This window comes from Phaseolus vulgaris, chromosome 8 (assembly GCF_051622355.1).
Source record: "Phaseolus vulgaris cultivar YP4 chromosome 8, ASM5162235v1, whole genome shotgun sequence".
NCBI classification, from domain to species: Eukaryota; Viridiplantae; Streptophyta; class Magnoliopsida; order Fabales; family Fabaceae; genus Phaseolus; species Phaseolus vulgaris.
In genome coordinates this window covers 60700008-60720776 of record NC_143505.1, presented here as the reverse complement: position 1 = coordinate 60720776, position 20769 = coordinate 60700008, and the positions used below count along the sequence as shown (strand labels likewise).

The following is a 20769-nucleotide window of genomic DNA, read 5'->3' as shown; positions in this document are numbered from 1 at the left end:
TAAGCAAATCCTTATGAACCAGTTATGAAAAATATCTTTTTCTCCAAAAAATAATATGAAACATACTTGTGTACATAAATCTTTATTGTCAATTTATATAAATCATAATTATATATTATATAGATTTGTGTCCTCGTGTCCTACATTTTAGAGATTTAACTTATTTGTCATCCTAAAATTAAGTTTATTGTTTTTTTACTTAAAAAATAAAGATCTTATAGTCAAACTCACACCTATCTCTAATGTTGTTATCTTATTGTTGATTCATAATTTTTATTAAAAGCTATAAGTATTTTTTTAAGAAGGTATTTTTTTTAACAATATGTTTATATATAAATATTTAAATTTAAAATATTCTAACCCAATCGTAGCATACAGAAATAAAAAGGAGAAAATAAACTATACTCAAAAGACTTATCTAAAAAATAGGAATAAAAAAATTAGGTAAGTTCAACCAAATATTCCATAAGAAACACAATTAGAGGCATCCTGGCCATCCAATCCTAAGATTACGTGGCAAAAATCTGATAACTTCGTATTTACTATTTTTTATTAAATAATAATGTTAATGGCTAAGATTTTTCAAATATTTTTGTTCTTTGTATCCTTTTTTTTTTTATATTTCTAAACTATATTATACATTTTATATATTATTATTATATTTAAGTAGATGATTCGTAATCTGTTTGAGCGTGGAGGGAGCATTCGTAGAGAGGTGACTGCTGCCTCAATGGAGGTGTCTGCTTTGAGGCCACACTGTCCCTTATGCCGCCGCTGCTTCTCACGCCCTTTCTCTCTCTCTTCCCTCTTACCTTCTCTGTCACTCCAACGGTTTACCCTTCTCTCTTTCTCTCTATTTCACTTCAAAGTTCCTGTCTTTTCTTCACTTCACCTTGCCCATCTCTTTAATATCTTCAAATTCTGCATCTTTTCCAACTGGGTATTCTTCTTTTTTCTTAAGAAACTAATATTTTTATGTTACACGGTAAACTATGTTGATTGTGTTTTTCAGTCTAATGGGTCGTTGTGCCTTGTTGTTCTTCAATGGTTTGAAAGGTTGAGCTCGCATGAGTATTAATTGTATTGTTGAAATTTTTGTGATTAGCAATTTGTTGATTATTGAACCTGAAACGGGTTATGAGGGATGCTACCCTCAACTGGGATTAGCTTTTTTTGTAAATGTGGAAATAAGGGATAGAAAGTGTGTTGTTAGCTTTTTCTTAGCTAGTACATGGGTAGATAAAACGCTATTACATTTAATTGATTGGAATTTTTATTTTGGTTGCGTGATGTGAACTGCAGAAGAAAAATTCAGTCATTCCAAATTTCATACAATGGCCTCCGAAATAGCTCTGTGCTTGGAAATTCTGTACAATCTAGAACAGATTTCTCTTGCTGTCCAAAAGGGACATCTGTGGGATTAAATAAATGCAATGGCGTGAGGTATGAGCGTGATTTTCCGTGCAAAAGTCCAGTTTGCATTTCATCTGTGAAAATTGCAACTGCATCAACTGGCACACTGGAGGAGGTGACAAAGGAAGAAGAGGTGGATTCGTTGCGTTCATGTGAAACGCCAGTTAGGATGATGGATGTGGCTTCTTGCAATAATGGATTTTCCGCAACCACTGCAGGTAGACATTTGTCTGGTGGTGATTGTAGAGGCTGGACTATAGCAAAAGATAAGTTAACAGAAAACAAAAAGGAAATGAATGGCTCAAATAAATTTGACAAGGAAAATGGTAGTTGTAATGCATCTTATGGAGTTGCTTCCTTTGGTGAGAACCGGGCTGTTTTTAAGAATGGGAACAAGAATATAATACTGCAGGATCATCGGGAGCATGTCTCATCATCTGTTAAGTGTTCTGTATTAAACAATTCGAAGGTGTTTGTAGAGTCTGAAAGGGTGGTCCGCCAGTGTAACGAATCTCCTCTGGGAACTGGTAAAGAGAAAATCACTGTAGTCAATGGTGATCATGGTTTGGATAGAACTGTAAAAGATTCAATTAATGTAACAGTTGCAAAAAAGACAGTTGGTACTGACAAAACAAAGCTTCTAAATAGGCTTTGTAGTATCTATGAAGATATTCTGGTTGTGGATAATGTTCCTCTAGCAGAGGAAGTTTCCAAGATGCTCACAACAAAGTATAGGCATCTCATATATGCATGTGATACCGAGGTATTAATCTTTTCACAGTTTTTACTGTATTATTGTTATTCCTTTTCGCTAGAGTCTATATAGCTCAAATATATCCTTATTTGCTCTTGTGTACTATGGATATGAATTCAACTAATTTGTGTTTTTGGAACACATTATCTGCTGATTTTATTGTCTTCAAAGGTGGCCAAGATAGATGTCAAACAAGAAACTCCCGTAGATCATGGTGAGATAATATGCTTCAGCATTTATTGTGGTCCAGAAGCTGATTTTGGAGCTGGAAAGTCCTGTATCTGGGTAGATGTTCTTGATGGTGGAGGCAAAGAAATTTTAGAAAAATTTGCTGAATTTTTTAGTGACTCTTCTATTAGGAAGGTGAACTTTTCTTTCTTCCTCCATCCCTTCTCTGTGTTAATCGTATTTACTTGCCTCAATGTGCAGCCTCTCAAGTCTTAATCATATGCTTGATACTATGAAACATGCCGTACTAGTTATGATATCTGATAATCTGACAATGAGCTACTTTGTGGTCTAAATTACCTTGGGTAATCTTAAAGTTTGGTGTCATATTATACAAAGTACCATACTGATTTTTAATGTGGGTTCAGTGGTATATTCTATTTATGCAGTAATATGCCAAGATAGGTTGCAACTTGCAATCCTAGTGTTAATGAGTACTTGATTTGGGATAGTTTTCTTGTATAGAACAGAGAGGTTTGCATCTTATGATAGAAGTGAACTAGCATTGTTTGTTATTCTGTTTAATTTATTTGTGTTGTTGTTAGATATTATTATCATGTAGTAACACTGACAGGCAAGAGATCTGACTAACTATGTCACTTTTATCTTTTTCTCATTCTTATGCATAAACATAGCTATTAAAAAGTCTCTACTCCCTCACTTTGTAAGGTATTAAAAAGTTGATCATTCTGTACTAACCCATATCTGACAATATGATGCTTCTGCTTTGTTGACTTGATATATTTTTTTGTCCAATTCCTTTTTCACTCATTCCACTACTTAAGCAAATATGGAATGAAAATAAATTAATTCCAGTTTCATCCACAAACCTTCTCCAAACCTAGCATGCAGAATACTGGATCCTCTCCATAGGTCATGAAGGATGACCTCTTGAAGGATTGGGGAATGGTTTCCTTGTAAGGCTCCAGTAATTAAAATACTTCTCTAGAGTTGTTCTGGGCTAAGCCTTGCAAATACTCATCCCTTTCTCTCTTTCAACCAATGAGCTAATTTGTGGGAAGAAAGACTTCTTTTCTTATTCCCCAGGCCTCTTTTTATAAAATCATATTGCCATTAAATATCTGGGTTTGTCTATATGATCAAAGATTACAAATCATATTTGAAATAACCGAGTCACTGGTATATTCTGTAGGTCTGGCATAATTATAGCTTTGACTGTCATGTTATAGAGAATTATGGGTTCAAAGTTTCTGGATTTCATGCTGATACAATGCACATGGCACGACTATGGGATTCTTCAAGACTTTTGGGTGGAGGTTATTCTCTTGAAGGGCTTACAGGTGACAGAAGGGTTATGTCTAGGACTCAGCTGGACCATCAAAAGGATTTGATTGGTAAGGTGTCAATGAAAACTATATTTAGTAAGAAAAAATTGAAGAAAGATGGATCTGAGGGTAAAACAAGTGTCATTGCTCCTGTTGAAGAGCTACAGAGAGATGAGCGTATACCTTGGATATGCTATTCTGCCTTGGATGCTAGCAGCACTTTGAAGCTGTATGAGAGCCTAAAGGGCCATCTTTCTGGCATGCCCTGGAAATTTGATGGTGTGCCAGTGTATGGCAAAACCATGTATGATTTCTACAATGAATATTGGCGGCCATTTGGTGAGCTTCTAGTCATGATGGAATCTGAGGGAATGCTAGTTGATCGGGCTTATCTTGAAAGCATAGAAAAGGTGGCCAAAGTAGAGGAAGAGGTAGCTACTAATAGATTCCGGAAATGGGCAAGTAGATATTGTCCGGATGCCCAATATATGAATGTGGGAAGTGATTCACAGTTGCGCCAGCTACTTTTTGGTGGCACTTTGAACAGGTGCACATTTTTAAAATCTTACGTGTATCATTTATTTCAATCTTCATATATTAATGATTTGCTAGTAAAAACTGAAGTATTTTTGCTATTTGTAAATTTAATGTATTACTGAATGTTAATACTAGTACCTACCTTGATATTTTATCAACTTTGATGTTTACCACTTGTAGCTTAAGGATGTAAAATTGAAGTAAAACTTTAATTTTCACTTGCCTCATTCTTCATTACAGAAAGGACTCCAGTTTGGCACTTCCAACTGAACGATTATTCAAAATTCCCAATGTTGATAATGTGGTTGAAGAAGGCAAGAAGGCTCCCAAAAAATTTCGTGATATAAAGGTGACAAGCCTAGGCTATGACTTGAAGACTGAGATGTACACAGCAACTGGTTGGCCATCGGTTAGTGGTGATGCATTAAAGGCCATGGCTGGAAAAATTTCTGCAGATTATGACTTTTTTGATGAGGATTGTAACTTGGATCATGGTGATGAAGATGGAATTCCTTCTCAAAGTCAAGTTGTACCCCTAAAAATTGATTCATCTGCATATGGAACTGCCTGTGCTGCCTTTCCAACTGAGGAAGAAGGGAGAGAAGCTTGCCATGCAATTGCTGCTTTATGTCAAGTTTGTTCTATCAACTCTTTGATTTCTAACTTCATCCTTCCCCTGCAGGTACTTTTTTTATTGTTTGGTTTGCAATTTTGAAGTTTCTTGAGCCTGCTTGAAATCTCTTTTATTTGAACCCAGTATAAAAACTTTAAAATAATACATATTGTCTGTAAAAAATTAAAGATGTTTCCTATTCATTTTCCAAAAGAGGATATTTTTAAACAGTTATTGTTATTATATAAAACATCAACAAATGAAATGCTTAACAACTCACCTGGGCACCAAACCCACAACTGTACCATAATACCTTGAGCTTTAAAAATACTCATTTAAGAGGGTCAATATTAGGTTCTCCGCTTCTTGGATATGCCTAGAGAAAGTATTTCCTTATCTGAGTTCACGCCGAATTTTTGTATGCCTAATGTGCCACCACTTACATTAAGTAAATATATGTCTATTTTGCACTGAAGCTCTATAATAGCTTCAGTTTCTCTTTGTCAGGGACAAAATATATCTGGTAAAGATCTTCGTGTTCACTGCTCCTTAAATATCAACACGGAGACAGGACGCTTATCAGCAAGAAGGCCAAATCTGCAGGTTATTCTAATTTGCAATATTTATCAGAATCATCTTACGATTTTGATTAGGAAATTTCATTTTGATTGTAGTTGTTGTGCACTTGAAATTTTTAAGTAATATACATGAGATTTGACCATTAGCCTTCATATGTTGGCTTGTGTTTTCACTAATTGGTGTCATACAGTTTCCTTGATGCTAAATTCTTAGCAGGTGGCATTGTCATTTTGTCTTTTAAAATAAGATGTAGTTTCTCTTCTTTCCGTATGATTCTTCCCTAATAGATATGTAAGTCCATTTTGGACCTCCACTCTATCCTTTGTGTTCTATTGTTCATTACTAAATTCTGGCAGTAAGGTTGAACCAACAAAAATTCAGCAGAAGGTGAAATAGTTCTGTAGATTATACATGTTTCAAACCTTTATGGTTTGTGAGACAGAAAAATATAAAACCCTTTTCAGGCCTCTATCTATCAAATGTCTCAAGCTCAAGAGTCAGTTCTTGACATCTCTGCTCAAATGTACACTTCCATATTGATTTACTCCTTTAGTTAAAAATATCTTAATCATTTGTACTAATCACAGGTTTGTGCACACATTTATGTAATCATTTGATGTCTGCTTGGTTTTGATGCCCTTTTTGTTACTTCATTGCAATTATTTATATCCTAAATTTTGCCAGCATAACGCATCTCAGCTCAGTCATTTTCAATTTGCATTTGGACATTCACATATGAGTATTACGTCTAGTACATTAATCATTGGCTTTCAAAACGATATAGAATCTAACACGTACACTTTGTGAATTAGAATCAACCTGCTCTGGAAAAAGACCGATACAAAATCCGTCAAGCATTCATTGCTTCACCTGGGAATTCCCTTATAGTTGCTGATTATGGGCAGGTTGATAGTGTACATTGTCTATCTAACTAAATTATTTTCAATAACTTTCATTCTGTTAACAGCCTACTGTATTGTTACAGCTGGAACTTAGGATTCTGGCACATCTTGCAGACTGTAAGAGCATGTTGGAGGCTTTTAAAGCTGGTGGAGATTTTCATTCAAGGACTGCAATGAATATGTACCCATATATTCGTGAAGCAGTTGAGAAAAAGGAAGTGATTCTTGAGTGGCATCCTAAGCCTGGTGAAGATAAACCCCCAGTTCCTCTTTTGAAGGTAACTGTCTGCTACTAGTAGTAAGTACCATTGCATTTAGACGTTCAAGTAGTGGCTTTGTCTTTAATGTGGTATTTCGTGTAGTTGATGATGTCAGACATAGTGAGAACCAGAGTGTTGGCAGTGCATGAGGGAGGAAAAATTCATGTTCTGATTGGGCACAGATCCATCAACTGCAAATAAAATAAATATATTTTAAGAATTTGAACAAATAATTTGTGGATTTCCCCACAAAAATAATTGGCCGGTACAGCATGTTAGAACACTGTTTTGGAGGAAAGCATAACATGTGACAGTGGTAATAGAAGGATTGCAGCTTATTTGTGATAGGCTTCTAAATATGAGGATTCAGAGTTTCTGGATGTATAATGTGTTTTTTTAACAATGTTTAGGTATATTAATAGAAGTAAACACCACGAATAACTAGCTTGTTTCAGCAGTTTTAGCTCCATTTGATGCCTGTTCCTCAAGATATAGAAAAACCTGTTTTAACAGTTTATTTATAACTTATAATTATCTCTTTCACAATTTGATTATGTTTTTTCTCCCTTTCCATGTCAGGATGCCTTTGCTTCTGAAAGAAGAAAAGCTAAAATGCTTAACTTCTCAATTGCATATGGAAAGACACCTGTTGGGCTTTCCAAGGATTGGAAGGTACACTGAACTCTTATTATGAGGAATTTACGGATTTACGCCGTGACTAGTGTCTGTGATTTATTATTTGATTGTTCACTCTCAGGTTTCTGTGAAAGATGCTAAGAAAACAGTTGACCTTTGGTACAATGATAGAAAAGAGGTTTTACAATGGCAAGAGGAGCGTAAAAAGGAAGCTCACGAGTTTCATTGTGTTCACACATTGCTAGGGCGAGCACGGCGGTTCCCTTTGATGGCCCAAGCTAACAAATATCAGAAGGGTCACATTGAGCGAGCTGCTATTAATACTCCTGTCCAGGTCCTTAACTCTTTCTAATTTACAAATCAATATTGTGTTCCCACTCATCTATCAAACTGTCTTCATACTCATGTTAGTAAAGAAAAAATGTTCTGAATTATTTGTGTTGTCTAGTTTTGAACTTTTCCCTTTTAAGAACAGTGAATGATGAGATAATTTTTTTAGAGCCCACTTTATATTGAAATGAGTTCGTATTGAGTTGTGGATAAAAGTATGGCTTCATTCTTTTAATCTTACAACAGGGCTATCTTGTATTAGTTTAGTCAGTAACGTTCCAGTGGAAAGAAATAGATGAAATATATTTCTGAGATTTCTTACAAATGTGATTACAGTCTCTATTTATAGACTGTTTTACAACCTAATTAAAGAAAGAAATAATAGGCAATGAAAGCCAGAAATAATGAGTGTTTAAAGCTGTACAAATCAAATAAAATCAAATCACTAACAAATCTGTCCTAATAAATATAAAATGGAATTTGCACTTAATTATAACATAATTCTCCTGATTGTGCAACACTCCCCCTCAAGTTGGTGAATGTATATCTATCATTCCCAACTTGCAAGTAAGATCTTTGAATTGTTTTGTGGAAAGTCCCTTAGTAAACATATCTGCCAATTGGAGTCTTGAAGGGATGTACTCAGTGGCTATAAGACCATCATCCAACTTCTCTTTAATAAAGTTTCGGTCTATCTCTACGTGCTTTGTTCGATCATGTTGAACCGGATTGTGTGCAATACTGATAGCGGACTTATTATCACATGCCAAACCCATAGGAGCTTCATATTTTATTTTTAGGTCATCAAGTATAATCTTCATCCATAAGAGTTCACACACCCGTTGAGCCATGGCTCTAAATTCTGCCTCTGCACTTGATCTTGCAACTACATTTTGCTTCTTGCTCCTCCATGTCACCAGATTTCCACCCAAGAACATGCAGTACCCTGTGGTGGATCTCCTATCAACAATCGATCCTGCATAGTCAGCATCAGTATATACTTTCATGGATAAGTTTTCCCCCTTTTTGAATAGCAATCCTTTTCCTGGAGAGGCTTTTAAGTACTGAATAATTTTATCTACTGCCTGCAAGTGTCTTTCTCTTGGATCATGCATAAATTGACTAACCACACTAACTGCATAGGCTATATCTGGCCTAGTGTGTGAAAGATAAATGAGTTTTCCCACAATTCTTTGATATTGTGTCTTCTCCACTTTTGGGTTTTCCTCATCATTCCCAATCCTATGATTTTGCTCTATTGGAGATCCCACATTGACTAGAAATTAGAGCCTTTCATTGTATATAAGTGGCTGCAAACCTCACCCTATGAGCCGGTTTTATGGGGTTGAGTTAGGCTTAAAGTCCACTTCGTAATATGGTATCAGAGCCATTTCGAGCCTATCCTAGCGAGTGTTTGTGTTGGGCCTATCGTGCCACCCGCTATCGGGCCTCTATCGGACCACCCATAATATATAGTCCTACGCACGAGCTTCTATCTATCACTCTCGGCGTGAGGGGGGTGTGTTGGAGATCCCACATTGACTAGAGATTAGAGCCTTTCATTGTATATAAGTGGCTGCAAACCTCACCCTATGAGCCGGTTTTATGGGGTTGAGTTAGGCTTAAAGTCCACTTCGTAATAGTTCCCTATCAGGAATATCCTTGCTTGAGATCTATTATTTGGTTAAGTTTTTAACTTTTCATATGTATGTTCCTGTAAGAAATAAAACATTAAGTCATTCAAGTGCTGTTGGGATTGTTGGTTCATGACAAGGCCCACAGAATTTCATAACACTTAAAATTAAATGTTACTGATGATAATGTCTAATGTATCTAAAATTATCTTTTGCACCATACCATCATAATTAATAATTAACTAAGATTCAACTTAACCATTTAAGAATGACTTGAGGTTGCATGCTTTCTTAAAAAAAATACACGATTTTGTCATGTAAATCCTTGCATGACCAAATAGGGATTCTCTCCTCTTACTCTCATAATTAGCCCAATGCTTTCAGTTGAGATGTCATTACTTTGCGTCCCATTTCCACATGCAGACCTTTCTTTTTGGGTTTGATTTGAGGTATTTAACAGGGTAGTGCTGCTGATGTTGCCATGTGTGCCATGTTGCAAATTTCCAAGAATAAGCAATTGAAGGAACTCGGGTGGAAGTTACTTCTGCAGGTAATTTAGTGCTCCCACTATTTATCTTTTTTAATTTTTCTTGCTTCCCTTTTATTGGAGTGTGTGTTTCAAATTACACTTGATCTAACTTGCCATATTCTACTGGACCTGTTTCATTAATCAATTCTATCCATTCTTGCTCCCTGAGTTGATAGAGGAACTGCAACTTTGTTCCATTAGTGAATTATTCCACCACATAGTTTCTTTTTCCAAGCTTGAGATGATTTCCTTAATCTAAAATATTAAGTGCATGATTATATATTTATGGATGATTATATATTTATGTGTAATTTAAGTCTAATAACAATGGCAGAATAGTTCCAAGGCATAATAACTCCAAAAAACTTGATTAGGAGGATGGTCTTTGAATGATTCTGATATCATCTTTCTTAATAAGTGAATTTATACCTAATTCAATCTTACAAATTGTAACGTGAGAATTACACTCCACTTATATATTGTAATCCGATGTGGTATCTCCAACCATGTCATTGTTTTGATATATAAGGTTATTCCATATCTATTCCTAAACTTTCAGATATCTATTCCTAAACTTGCTACTTTTTCACTAAGATCTTGGATTTGACAAAGCAGGTTCATGATGAGGTCATATTGGAAGGACCAACGGAATCGGCTGAGGTTGCAAAGTCCATAGTTGTTGAGTGCATGTCCAAACCTTTTCATGGCAAGAATATTCTTAAAGTTGATCTCTCTGTTGATGCCAAGTGTGCTCAGAACTGGTACTCTGGGAAATAGGTACTCCCTTGTACAGCATGGAAGCCATTGCTGTTCTGTTTTGAGATGTTTTCTCATTCAGATAGCTTTGGCTGCTTGCAAACAAAAGATGCTACTAATCTGGTGCCTCTACTTTCACGGCAAATATGCCATAAGTATCTTCATTTGCTTGATTTTTATAGAGGTTTAAGTCCTAGGAAATCATTTCCAGTTGTGATATTTTGGTAACACCAAAGCATGGCACATCTTTAGAGAATTTTCAGTGTGATGTTTTGGTAATACCAAAGCCTAACACACGTTTAACTTTGAAGGAAGAAAAAGGCCAATACCACTGGCCTCGGCTTTTCACTTCTTTAGTTGACAGGTTTTTTCTTTTGTGCCTGGCATCATGTACCAGTTTGGTCTTTTTGGTTGATGCAAACTTTATCAATATTGTATATAGATTATTGTAAAATGAATGTATCTGCATTGCTGGTGATCTGTTGCAAACATATACTTCCTTGTTGCTTGTACAAACATCATGTAATGATGATATCTGCACCATCAAACAGCACTTTGCATGCACAAATGATCATCTTAACCAGTGACAATTTTCAGTAATATCAGAACAGAATTGTGAATTTATGATATTCTGTATAATAACTATCTTATGAACAGGAGAAAATGGGATACAAAGAATGGAGCATGCTCCAAGGATACACTTGTGCCTAAACTCTTTTTTTTTATATATTATAAATAGCTGCTTCTTCCTGCATATGATCTTGTGATACCTCAATACTTTATGTGAAAACAATCAAACAGATTTTGTGAAGTGATCAATCAATAAGGTTATAATAATTCACAGACGTGGTTCAACTAAGTGAATTAAACTTCCTTGCTGTTCAAAAGTTTCTCTAATCTGATGTAAATCAGAAGAACCAAATTAAGAAAGTTAATTTGAGATCCTTTGTTGGATTATATCTTATTTTTTATTTAATTTTAAGCATTGATTTATCGCAATTTAAACCAAACTTATACAGACCTAAATAATTTTATTTTAAGAAATTGTTGTAGTCTAAGTTAATTTATTTTCTTCAAAATATCTACTTAAATTATCTCCTATTATTCGTTTTAGTTTCTATAAGTTTATTGCGTATGAATTAGTTTAAAAAAAATTATATATATAACATTTTTGTTACACAAGTTGTGCTCATATTGGACAGCAAACTTTAATAAAAATAAATAAAAGAAAAAATAAACAAGATTTTTTTAATAAAATCACTATATAACTTATTTTAGACAGTAATTTGGGAATGATGGATCGTGTAGTGTTTATATTACATTCATTTATTGAATGAAATTATTTATTCTTTATTTTGTTAAAGTTGCATGTGAAAAATGAATAAAAGTTATAAAATAATTCAAGAAAATGAAAGACATTAGAATCAAAGCACTTTAAAGAAACATTATCAAAGAAATAGAAAAGGGAAGCCAAAATTTGGAGGATGATCATACATCAACAACTGAATATAAAATGAATGTAAACCTTAATTTTTTATAAAAAAAAATTGACTTAAACTTAAAGTTGTTATTTAATTTAAAAAAAATTAAAATTTTGATAAATATGAAATAAAACTTTATTGTATAAAACAAAGTAGTTTGAGAATTTGATAAGTAGAAATTCTTCACAAACACTCATTTGTGTTTTTTTTTGTAATAAAATAAATAAAATATTTTATTTATTTATATCTATTATAAATTTTAACTCAAATCTACTGAATTTATTATATCCCACCAAACACACTTTTCACGTTATATTATGCAAATTGAATACCAGATTTAAAAATAGAGTTTAAAAATAATTATTAATACATAAAAAAAACATTATATTATTTGTAGCAGGTAAGTAATAAGTGGTTTCCTGTCTCCTTGGACGGTTTGTAGGCCACGTGATCTGTGTCTATCATTTCTGACTTTTGCACTTTTCTTTCTTGGGATCTCAAACTTGGATTTTGGATCAAATATTTTACAACAAACTAACAAAATTTCTCCTAGAACTTGCATGATTTTTACTGAAAATAAATTACACAGATTAATCAAAATTTTATGAAAGAAACTGAATTGAATAAAGTAATGAAAAAGAATTTTGAAGAGTATTTTGTGTTCATGATTATGATTTATTTGTCCATAATGAGTTGTGAATATTTGGTGGCGAAGTTAAGCATGATGTTTATGAGTGAAATGAAGAGCATTAGATGCGCACTGTCCAAAACAAGACACACACTCATAGTCAAATAAAGTTGGTTGGATTAGATATCAACTTTTGAAGAACACCAATTTCTCCAACTTCTCCATTCCCAGCTTTCACTTTCACTCAATTTTAGCACAAAAAAGTTCCGACCTTTGATGGGTCGGTTTCAAATCTTCAATTTTGCATGAGTGTGGAGCCATAAGCTTGCAGTGGGTACAATACCCAACTTTTGTTTTCTCCTTTTATTTGATCTTTCATGCCTCCTCTTGTGGATCTAAAAGGCTGTTTCTTTCTTCTGCACTGTGTGGAGTGATGGGTTGTTACTTGTTGGAATTAGATTGCCACTCTTTGAAGTGAGCCAATTTGATTGAATTGGAAGTCAAATGCATTTTTGTTTTGCTTTTATTTTTGTCAAAACTAAATCATTGGTTTTCTTAGTATATGTTCAAGTTGTCAAAATTGATGTCTGTTGCGTTTGATTTTGCTTGTGTTTTGGTAAGTTGGATTCCTTTTACCCTTCTCTGGGTTCTTTTAGATTTGATTCATTTTCACCTAACCATTGTGATTTGGTCTTTTTTTTTTTGCTGTGTTAGTTGTTTTTTCTACTCCTCTTTCGATGGACGATGTCATGATATAGTTGAATTGTAATTCTCATCCTGAAGCTATGATGTTTGATTTTTTGTTGTTGTTCAGTGCGAGAGGACCTTGCTGCTTATGAACCTTGTGTGTTATGAAATCATGATGCACAGTGTATGATGTTTCAACTTGTTGACCTGCATTTCCTGAATGAACCAACTTGAATCATCTTTTTTTTTTCCACACACAATCAGTTTTGGTTCTTCTGGCAAACGGGTTTCCTTTATTTTGTAGCATACAATTTCTAGAAGCTAAGTGGGGGTAACTGTTTTTCAACTATTTCAGAATTTCTGTTCTGCTGTTTTTGATTTTGATGCTGGAACCACGTTTTTGTAAGTGAATCTAGCAACTCCCCTTCCTATTCCTCTTACTCCTGCATATTTTGCCACACTTCTCTTTATTTTATCCTAACTTGAAGTCTGTTTGAACAATTTCTCTATAAGGAATTACAGGAGAAGAAAATAAGATCAAATAAACCGAGTTTCTTATGTACTTCATCTTCTATAGAAGTTCTTTTATGAAAATGTTAAAGTGTATAAGTTGATTTAAGTTGTTTAATTCATTTGTTTGCAGAAAAGTTTGTCCAATCATGTAAATAGAAGAAGAATAGCCAAACTACAAAATTTGTAAGAAGTTTATGACTTTACATCTCAAATCACTGGATGACAATAATTTGTGTAACAGATCGTTGAATAATTGTGGTGGGAGCATCCATCTGAAGGAGTGGAGTATTTGGAGCATGGCTCAGACTGTGGAGGTTATGAAAGGTGGAGGAGGATCCATCAGGCTTGGCACCACTGGAACAATCAGCTCCTTAATGACAAGGGAATTGGATCATGTCTCTTCTGCCCCAAAGAAGATGGTATCTTCAACAAGGAGTAAAACTCAAACACTTCCTGTTTCAGTTCCCTGTGGCAGTGCAACACAAAAAAGACTACAACCAAGAAAATCATCAGTTGAAGCCGGTTGCAGTGGAAGCAGTAAAAGCACAAACCGTAGAGTCCCTGGCAATGGCATGCCCCAGAAAGCAAAAACTAATGGCAGAAATACACAGACAATACCCATGCTAGGTTCTGATAAATGTTCAGTGGGAAGAACTCCAGTGAGGGAGAAAAATGATAAAAAGATACCTAACATTGTTGAAGTTGTGGACATAAAATGTGGGAATGCAGAAAAGGCTTGGGCTACACCCTTAGCAAGTCGTCTTAAGAAGCTTGGTTTTTCAAAGCTTTCTGAGAGCATAATCTAAACCTGGAACTTCATATAATATGAAAGTTTTTATAAAAAAATCTAAACCTGGAACTTTTTTGTGTCAGACTTCAGATTCCTGTAACCTAAAGCTGAGGTCCCATTTGGCCTACCAGTGTCTGAAACATCAACCATAGAGCACATTCTTGGTAAAAGCCTGCTACTCACTCGCTTTTTCTTTGTACTTTCTTCTTCTATAGATACAATTGTCGTTCTAGAACTTGTACTACTATTGGAGGAACCCACCTCTGTGATTTGAGACTTGTTCCTTTGTGAATTTGAATCAATCCTGCTGAAGTACTCAATTTCTTGCATTATGAGGGATGCAACTGTGCCTCGGGTGCCTATTTCTGCTGGAGGAAATTCAGCCAAATTTTTTGAGTAAAGGGTAGTGGATTTATGCATGCTTTGTTTGGTTTGTGTTGGGGAGAAAGCATGATGTTTTGATTTAAGAAGGGTGGTCTGTGTGTTTGTTCTAGTGGGGAAACTGCAGAGACTCTGAGGCATTTCTTTTGTTACAGGAGATGTGATTTCCCAAGAATGCTTCCACTTCATGTTCTATATCTGAAATGCATGGCACAGGTCTGTGAAGATGCAAAATCGGTTGATGACATGATCACTGCATTCATGTGCTTGCAGTTATAACAGTCTAGTTCCTAACTACTATACCAACTTTTTCAGTTTCATCATGTTCCTAAGTACATGCTAGGTTTTTTTTGGAGTTCTTGTCAGTGCTGTGATGGGATTCATGTGAAAGGTAAAAGTTGCTAGGCGGGATAGGAGGATCTCTTCCATTGGCTTTTCAAGTAAATTGGTGTTTTAGTTGGCAAGGAATAGTAGGCTTACCTAAATCAGGAAAGCAGCTAGTTATTTAAGTGCTTTCAGGTTAGGGGAATTGTGGATTATTTTGTTTAGGTTGGCTCTATCTACTTTGTAATTTAGTTTCATATGGGGTTCTATAGGGATTTGAGAAAAGATACAACATAATATGTAAAATCACTTTTATCAGTGAATTCAGCTGTTATTTTGAAATAAGTCCAAAACCTGCACATCATATGCACTAAAAGAGAAAGCAAACAATCCTTAAGATATGGTGATGAGTTTCAACAGTGTGTAATCTTGTCATTTGAATAGCTATAAAGAAAACCAGGATGCTAGATTCAAGTATCTTCACAGATCTTGTTGTTTTAAAACTGTATTATTAGTATGTTATCCAAATCGTGCTTTGGTACATTTGAATTTGCATTATGGAATTCATTTCTTCAATATATGCTATTTGTTCCACTCGAAAGACAACATGACTGTGTGTTCCTTAGAAAACGAGCTTTCAGTTGATATTCAATAAGAGAGGAAATTCACCTGGAAAAGACTCCTAAACGATGTTATTTTTTGGATTTGAGGTCGTAACACTAGTTATCTAAAGACTCCTAAACTATGTTATCTCTCGGATTTAAGGTCGTAACACTAGTTATCTGCATAAATTTATTGACACTTTACAAAAAGAGAAAGAGAAAGTTTGAGGAAGTTGTGGCTTAGAGTTGAGAATCCTCCAAATTGTGGTTGGAGCCTGGTCACGGCCTTTGCGGTGGTATCATTAAGGGGTAAGGTAGGGAGTGTCTGATTCATGAAAAATGAGCAAGTTCTTACTATTTTATCCATATGGTGCATTTTAAGAATAAAGCACTTCTTTCAAAATTATACCCATTTTTATTGTTGAGGAGATGATACAACTATAAATAGGTGAGGCCATAGGGTTGGCAAATCGGATAATGTCAAAATGGTTTGGTTTAAAATTTAAATTACCCAAACTAAACCGATTCAAACAAATTTAATTTAATTTTATCATGTCGTCTAATTTTTTATATGCTTAATTAAATTTCAAATTCTTCATAAATTTAAATATTTTTAATTGAGTTTCATAAAAAAAATGTCTGTTTAATTTTTGTGTTAACTAAGTAATTTTGGTGTTATTTAGCAATGTTGTAACGAAAATATACAATAAAATTGTACCGAAAATCATTAAACTTATAAATCAAGTTTTAATTATTATTTATAACGGAGTAATTTAATATGTAAAGTTAATAATCATTTTAATTTATTCAATTAGAGATATTAATTAATAATAAAAAATTAAAAAATATTTATATGATGACTTTTAATTAAAATAAAAAAAAACAAAATAAAAATATAGTTTGCCCTCTACGTCTCAAGATGTTATGCTTTCCCCTGTCTCAAATTATGAAAACATTCACCAAGTTTAACTATACTTGAATTTCTAAACAACCACTTATAGTAACTTTCTTTTCTTTTCTTTTCTATGGAGAACAACTTTTCTTTAATCTCATTTAGAGTGAATTTCAAAAATATCATCAACATGATTTCATCTTTCATTGTAGATTTTTCAAATTCAATGCCAAATAATAGATCTTGCAACTATTAAAATCTTCTTTGTTGGAATTTTTATTGATTGATTGATGATATATGATGGGCCAAGTTTTTTTTAACTTTTATTGTTTAATTTTTTTTATTTTAGAATTTTTATCTTCTATTTTATCATCATTGATAAATGGAATAATTTTGATGATTTGTAGCAAGTGAGATAAATATGGTAAATAGACAATATTTGATAGGAGAATATCATAGAAGTTGCAAAAATAAGAAAACATTGATATATTTTATGAGTTCAATATAATTGTCATAAATGAAGATCTAAAGACACACATTACCTAACTTTTGAGGCCATAATAGATCTAGAATTTTCAATGAGACTACTAAAAAATATCTTTCAAAACATTTATCATGAATCAACTTTATAATCAATATAATGAGACACAAACTCATTAATTATTTGATTTTGAATTTATCAAATGTCTATTTTCAATTATATTGTTCTTCTTTATAACTAATGTCAAAATGAGTTTGATAACTTGATACTTGTTCATTAAGGATTTGACTGGCCTTAGAGAATGCTTCTTTCATTTTTCCTTTTATGATTATATTACAGAATATTTTCTTCTCGGACACCATGGTGATTTGCATACAAAACTCTGTTCAAACACCATAGAGAGATAAAACACCATATACCACAGGATTTCACCAGACACAGGTAGGTTATAGTTTACATGTTACACATTGGTTGCAGGAGTAAATATCTTCAAACAAAACATAGTTACTACTTAAAGTAAAGCTCAATAAGCTTCTTCAAAGTCTCAAATACACTAGTGAAAGGATTAAACTCAATAGGGGAGTTCAGTCCTAGATCAGGAAATTGGTTTGTAAGTGCCTGCTGCATTCCAGACATAGACATCATAGCAGCCAGCTGACTATTGGACATGACTTCACAATCCTGGGGTGTGTCTTTAATTTTGCTTGGATCATATCCAAAGTTTGCAAGGTAAGACTTGTACTTCTCAATAAATTCAGGTCCAGGGTTAGGTGTTCTTGAGTATATCTGATATTGGTTAATAACTATTAGTTTATGAACTGTATGATGCAGTGTTGTTTCTTTTATTAATTTTAAACTAACCAATAGCATTAGATGTCAAATATGCCATTGTTGAAAATTCAGAAAAAAAACCTTCTGAATGAAGTTCAATGACTACAAAGTTGGAATGTTTGCTTAACACATGGTTCAAGATTCAAGAGTTTTTGAGGTATATTTTTAATACCTGAATAAAACTTTTATCCTTTGCTCCTGAAACAAGAGAAAAATTGTCATAATCAGTATCAATCACATCATAAGGTTCCTTGGGAATGAATGGCAATGTAGGAAACCGGAGATAGCATTTTTCTTTGATCATCTCCTGCTTCTCTAGCTGTGTCTCATTTTTATCCAAATCTTCTTCTGAAACACATTGAACCTTTCCCCTAATTCCGGTTATATATCCATTTGGGCCTCCATGAACACAAAAGGTGTCAACTTGGATAGATGGTACTTCCCTATCAAATGTATATACACCCTGAAATGTCATTAGTACACCCAAATTAATATGAAGAAGCTTGTAAATGCCAAATAAGGTAAATGAAAAATCTTATCTCTAAGATGTATACTACTACTTACTGAATGACAGAATTTTCTACACAAAAAAATGAACAGCTTTTGGATTCTGTCAGTGCCTCCAAATTCAACAGTTTGTTATGCATAGTATGAAGTTGATTAGGGAAAGATGTTGGAAGAGCATAAATAGAATCAGCTCTTTTCTAAACCAAAAGTTGTCCTGTGAATTCACTGCTATGTTTATTTTAGCATTACCTGAGTGCAATGACAATCTTCTTGGCCTTGTCCAGCAAATCCACGTTTAAGTGAAGCAACTTCAAACCATCTTCCAGAATATCTTACAGGGTCAAAATTCTTGGCTGTCATACCTCTCATCATCATTAGATTTGCACCCTTTTCATTAGATTCATTCTCAAATGGTGAAGTAAGTGTAGTATCACTGGCACTGGCAATTTGACATATATTATTTTGTGAACGAGATAGATCTGCTGCAACAGACTGTTGATGAAATAAATGAGCAAATATTTAAAACAACTCATTCATCATAATAATAAACACCTATTTCTAGATTTCTTTTTATGAATAAAAAATATTCTCTATTTGGCACAATTCCATAATGATATCCTGCCTTTGTAAGAACTTTAATATGGTAAAAATTAAGAATGAAGACAGAAAATCAATGATTGATAGCAATGCCTTTTGCTTTATCCAATGTCCACGTAGTTGTGGAGTCATGAAAGGAACAACCACTACACTATAGCTATAATCTCTGTAAACTACTATCATGATGCAGTTTTTAAAAAACTGTGACGGTGACTTTAAACCTTGTTATCATGTGTTCAGGAAAAGAATATTGTGAAAATGTTAGATAAGTCCTCCTGAATGGTATTGCAGATATGACTTCATGAAATTGGGTACTCAACTGAGTTGTCAAAAGCAACACTCTTGGACTGTTGAATACAATAAAATACAAACCTGATTTGCTGGAGAAATAAAGATCAAGGAAGCAGCAAGCCCAGATAAGACATGCTTGGTCAGAATCTTACTTGGGACTTCCAACGAGCACTTTACCAATGTTCTTCCTGACACTGTTCTGCATTGTCTGGAACAAAAAAAATGTCATCCCATTTGAACAACAATGAAACCGAAAAATAGATTACAAAAAATAATTCAAACAGTTCCAGATTCACCATCTTGTTTTAAAAAAGGAGCTAATATTTAACAGCATCTACTTGTAAAGTGACAAAAAATGCACTTAAAATCCCAATGATAAAGGAGTGTACCATCTAATGAACAAAAGCTGGTTATTACAGAACAAAATTCTGGGAGTATAAAGAGGAAAATTCATTCAGTAATGGTGAGTATATGAACATTGAAAAGCTACATAAGATGATCAGAAAATTGAAGCACAAAAAAAAGAGTATTAAACATTGGAAAAAAAAAGTCATTATTAAAATACTTCAAATTAGGAGAAAAATGTAGGGGGGGTTCCAGAATTGTAAAACAAATAAAGGAACATAATGAAGAGAAAAACATGTTGAGCAACAGATTATAAGATTAATTAAAGGTAAAGGGGAGAAAAGAGTTAAAGTTGTTACCTGGGATAAGAAGAAGAGTGAGGTGGAGGAGGTGATGCTCGTAGAAAAACCTCTACCATGTTTTTGTGTTTTCAGTAGTTGTCTTGTCCACAGTTGCCCCATTCTGAAGTTTCTTTCTAAAGTCCTTGGTTTGGTTTCTCTGACAAAAGATCCTCTTGAAACATCGTCCTCCAAGGTCCCATGAGTTAAACTGGGCCTGCCTCACATTTCATTTTTGAGAATTTCTCCTGCACCATATCATTTTTTATAAGCACCCAACATAACTTTTTCAATCCAACTTTGCCCTTGTCATATATTTGTTTACGGATGCCAATATCCAGTAGTCACATTTGTCTACGGATATCGGTATCCGAAAGTGTCATATTTTTATATGGATATTGTCATCCAAAATTATATTTTTTAACTACGAACATCGTTATCTAGAATTCGAATGCCTACGGATATCTATATCTGGAAGAAAAAAATTAACTATAACCTTCCGGACATAAATATCCAGTACAACCCCGGATATGCACGTCTGGAATAAAAAAAAACACTTGCAGATATAGATATTCGGAAGTCATAAAATTTGTGAAATCTTACTGCATTGTGTATTAGTACCCA

At 33.9% G+C, this 20769-nt stretch overlaps 3 protein-coding genes across 11 annotated transcripts; 2 read left to right on the top strand and 1 right to left on the bottom strand.

The window, feature by feature from the left end:
* Window positions 1–660: 660 nt before the first annotated feature.
* On the top strand, window positions 661–10935 carry LOC137823510 (DNA polymerase I A, chloroplastic/mitochondrial). Of its 3 annotated transcripts, none has more exons than XM_068628683.2 (12): window positions 661–831; window positions 1303–2176; window positions 2339–2530; window positions 3549–4228; window positions 4459–4900; window positions 5339–5434; window positions 6223–6315; window positions 6396–6590; window positions 7152–7244; window positions 7330–7542; window positions 9633–9722; window positions 10317–10935. In XM_068628683.2, exons 1-12 carry the CDS (start codon window positions 671–673, stop codon window positions 10476–10478), a joined length of 3291 nt encoding a protein of 1096 aa, XP_068484784.2. In that variant the 5' UTR covers window positions 661–670; the 3' UTR covers window positions 10479–10935. The 3 variants fall into 3 exon arrangements, 1 of the variants encoding a protein (XP_068484784.2); XR_016514747.1 differs by having other exon boundaries at window positions 671–831; window positions 5325–5434; XR_016514748.1 differs by having other exon boundaries at window positions 671–831; window positions 5308–5434.
* Window positions 10936–12454: 1519 nt separating this feature from the next.
* Window positions 12455–15606, top strand: LOC137824247 (hexon). 7 transcript variants are annotated; one of them, XM_068629796.2, is made up of 3 exons: window positions 12457–12900; window positions 13609–13655; window positions 13897–15606. In XM_068629796.2, the coding sequence occupies exon 3, from the start codon at window positions 13961–13963 to the stop codon at window positions 14570–14572; it is 612 nt and encodes a 203-aa protein (XP_068485897.1). In that variant the 5' UTR covers window positions 12457–12900; window positions 13609–13655; window positions 13897–13960; the 3' UTR covers window positions 14573–15606. The 7 variants fall into 7 exon arrangements, with proteins under 7 accessions (XP_068485902.1, XP_068485899.2, XP_068485897.1 ...); XM_068629800.2 differs by having other exon boundaries at window positions 12844–12900; window positions 14008–15606; XM_068629801.2 differs by lacking the exon at window positions 13609–13655 and having other exon boundaries at window positions 12455–12896; window positions 14008–15606.
* A 2030-nt stretch (window positions 15607–17636) lies between these two features.
* CHL (chloroplastic lipocalin) lies at window positions 17637–20393 on the bottom strand. The gene is made up of 5 exons (XM_068628721.2): window positions 20167–20393; window positions 19544–19670; window positions 18824–19066; window positions 18240–18530; window positions 17637–18022 (listed from the first exon to the last, which is right to left on the bottom strand). The coding sequence occupies exons 1-5, from the start codon at window positions 20223–20225 to the stop codon at window positions 17744–17746; spliced, it is 999 nt and encodes a 332-aa protein (XP_068484822.1). The 5' UTR covers window positions 20226–20393; the 3' UTR covers window positions 17637–17743.
* Between the last annotated feature and the right edge of the window lie 376 nt (window positions 20394–20769).

Coding starts and splice junctions, on each gene's coding strand:
- LOC137824247 (XM_068629797.2), top strand. CDS start 13,961: ATGACTTTACATCTCAAATCACTGGATGACAATAATTTGTGTAACAGA.
- CHL (XM_068628721.2), bottom strand. CDS start 20,225: ATGGTAGAGGTTTTTCTACGAGCATCACCTCCTCCACCTCACTCTTCT. Junction 19,671..20,166: donor CACTCTTCTTCTTATCCCAG/GTAACAACTTTA, acceptor TTTTTGTTCCAG/ACAATGCAGAACAGTGTCAG. Junction 18,023..18,239: donor AGGATAAAAGTTTTATTCAG/GTATTAAAAATA, acceptor AACCAATATCAG/ATATACTCAAGAACACCTAA.
- LOC137823510 (XM_068628683.2), top strand. CDS start 671: ATGATTCGTAATCTGTTTGAGCGTGGAGGGAGCATTCGTAGAGAGGTG. Junction 832..1,302: donor CCTTCTCTGTCACTCCAACG/GTTTACCCTTCT, acceptor TGTGAACTGCAG/AAGAAAAATTCAGTCATTCC. Junction 6,591..7,151: donor CCCCAGTTCCTCTTTTGAAG/GTAACTGTCTGC, acceptor TTTCCATGTCAG/GATGCCTTTGCTTCTGAAAG.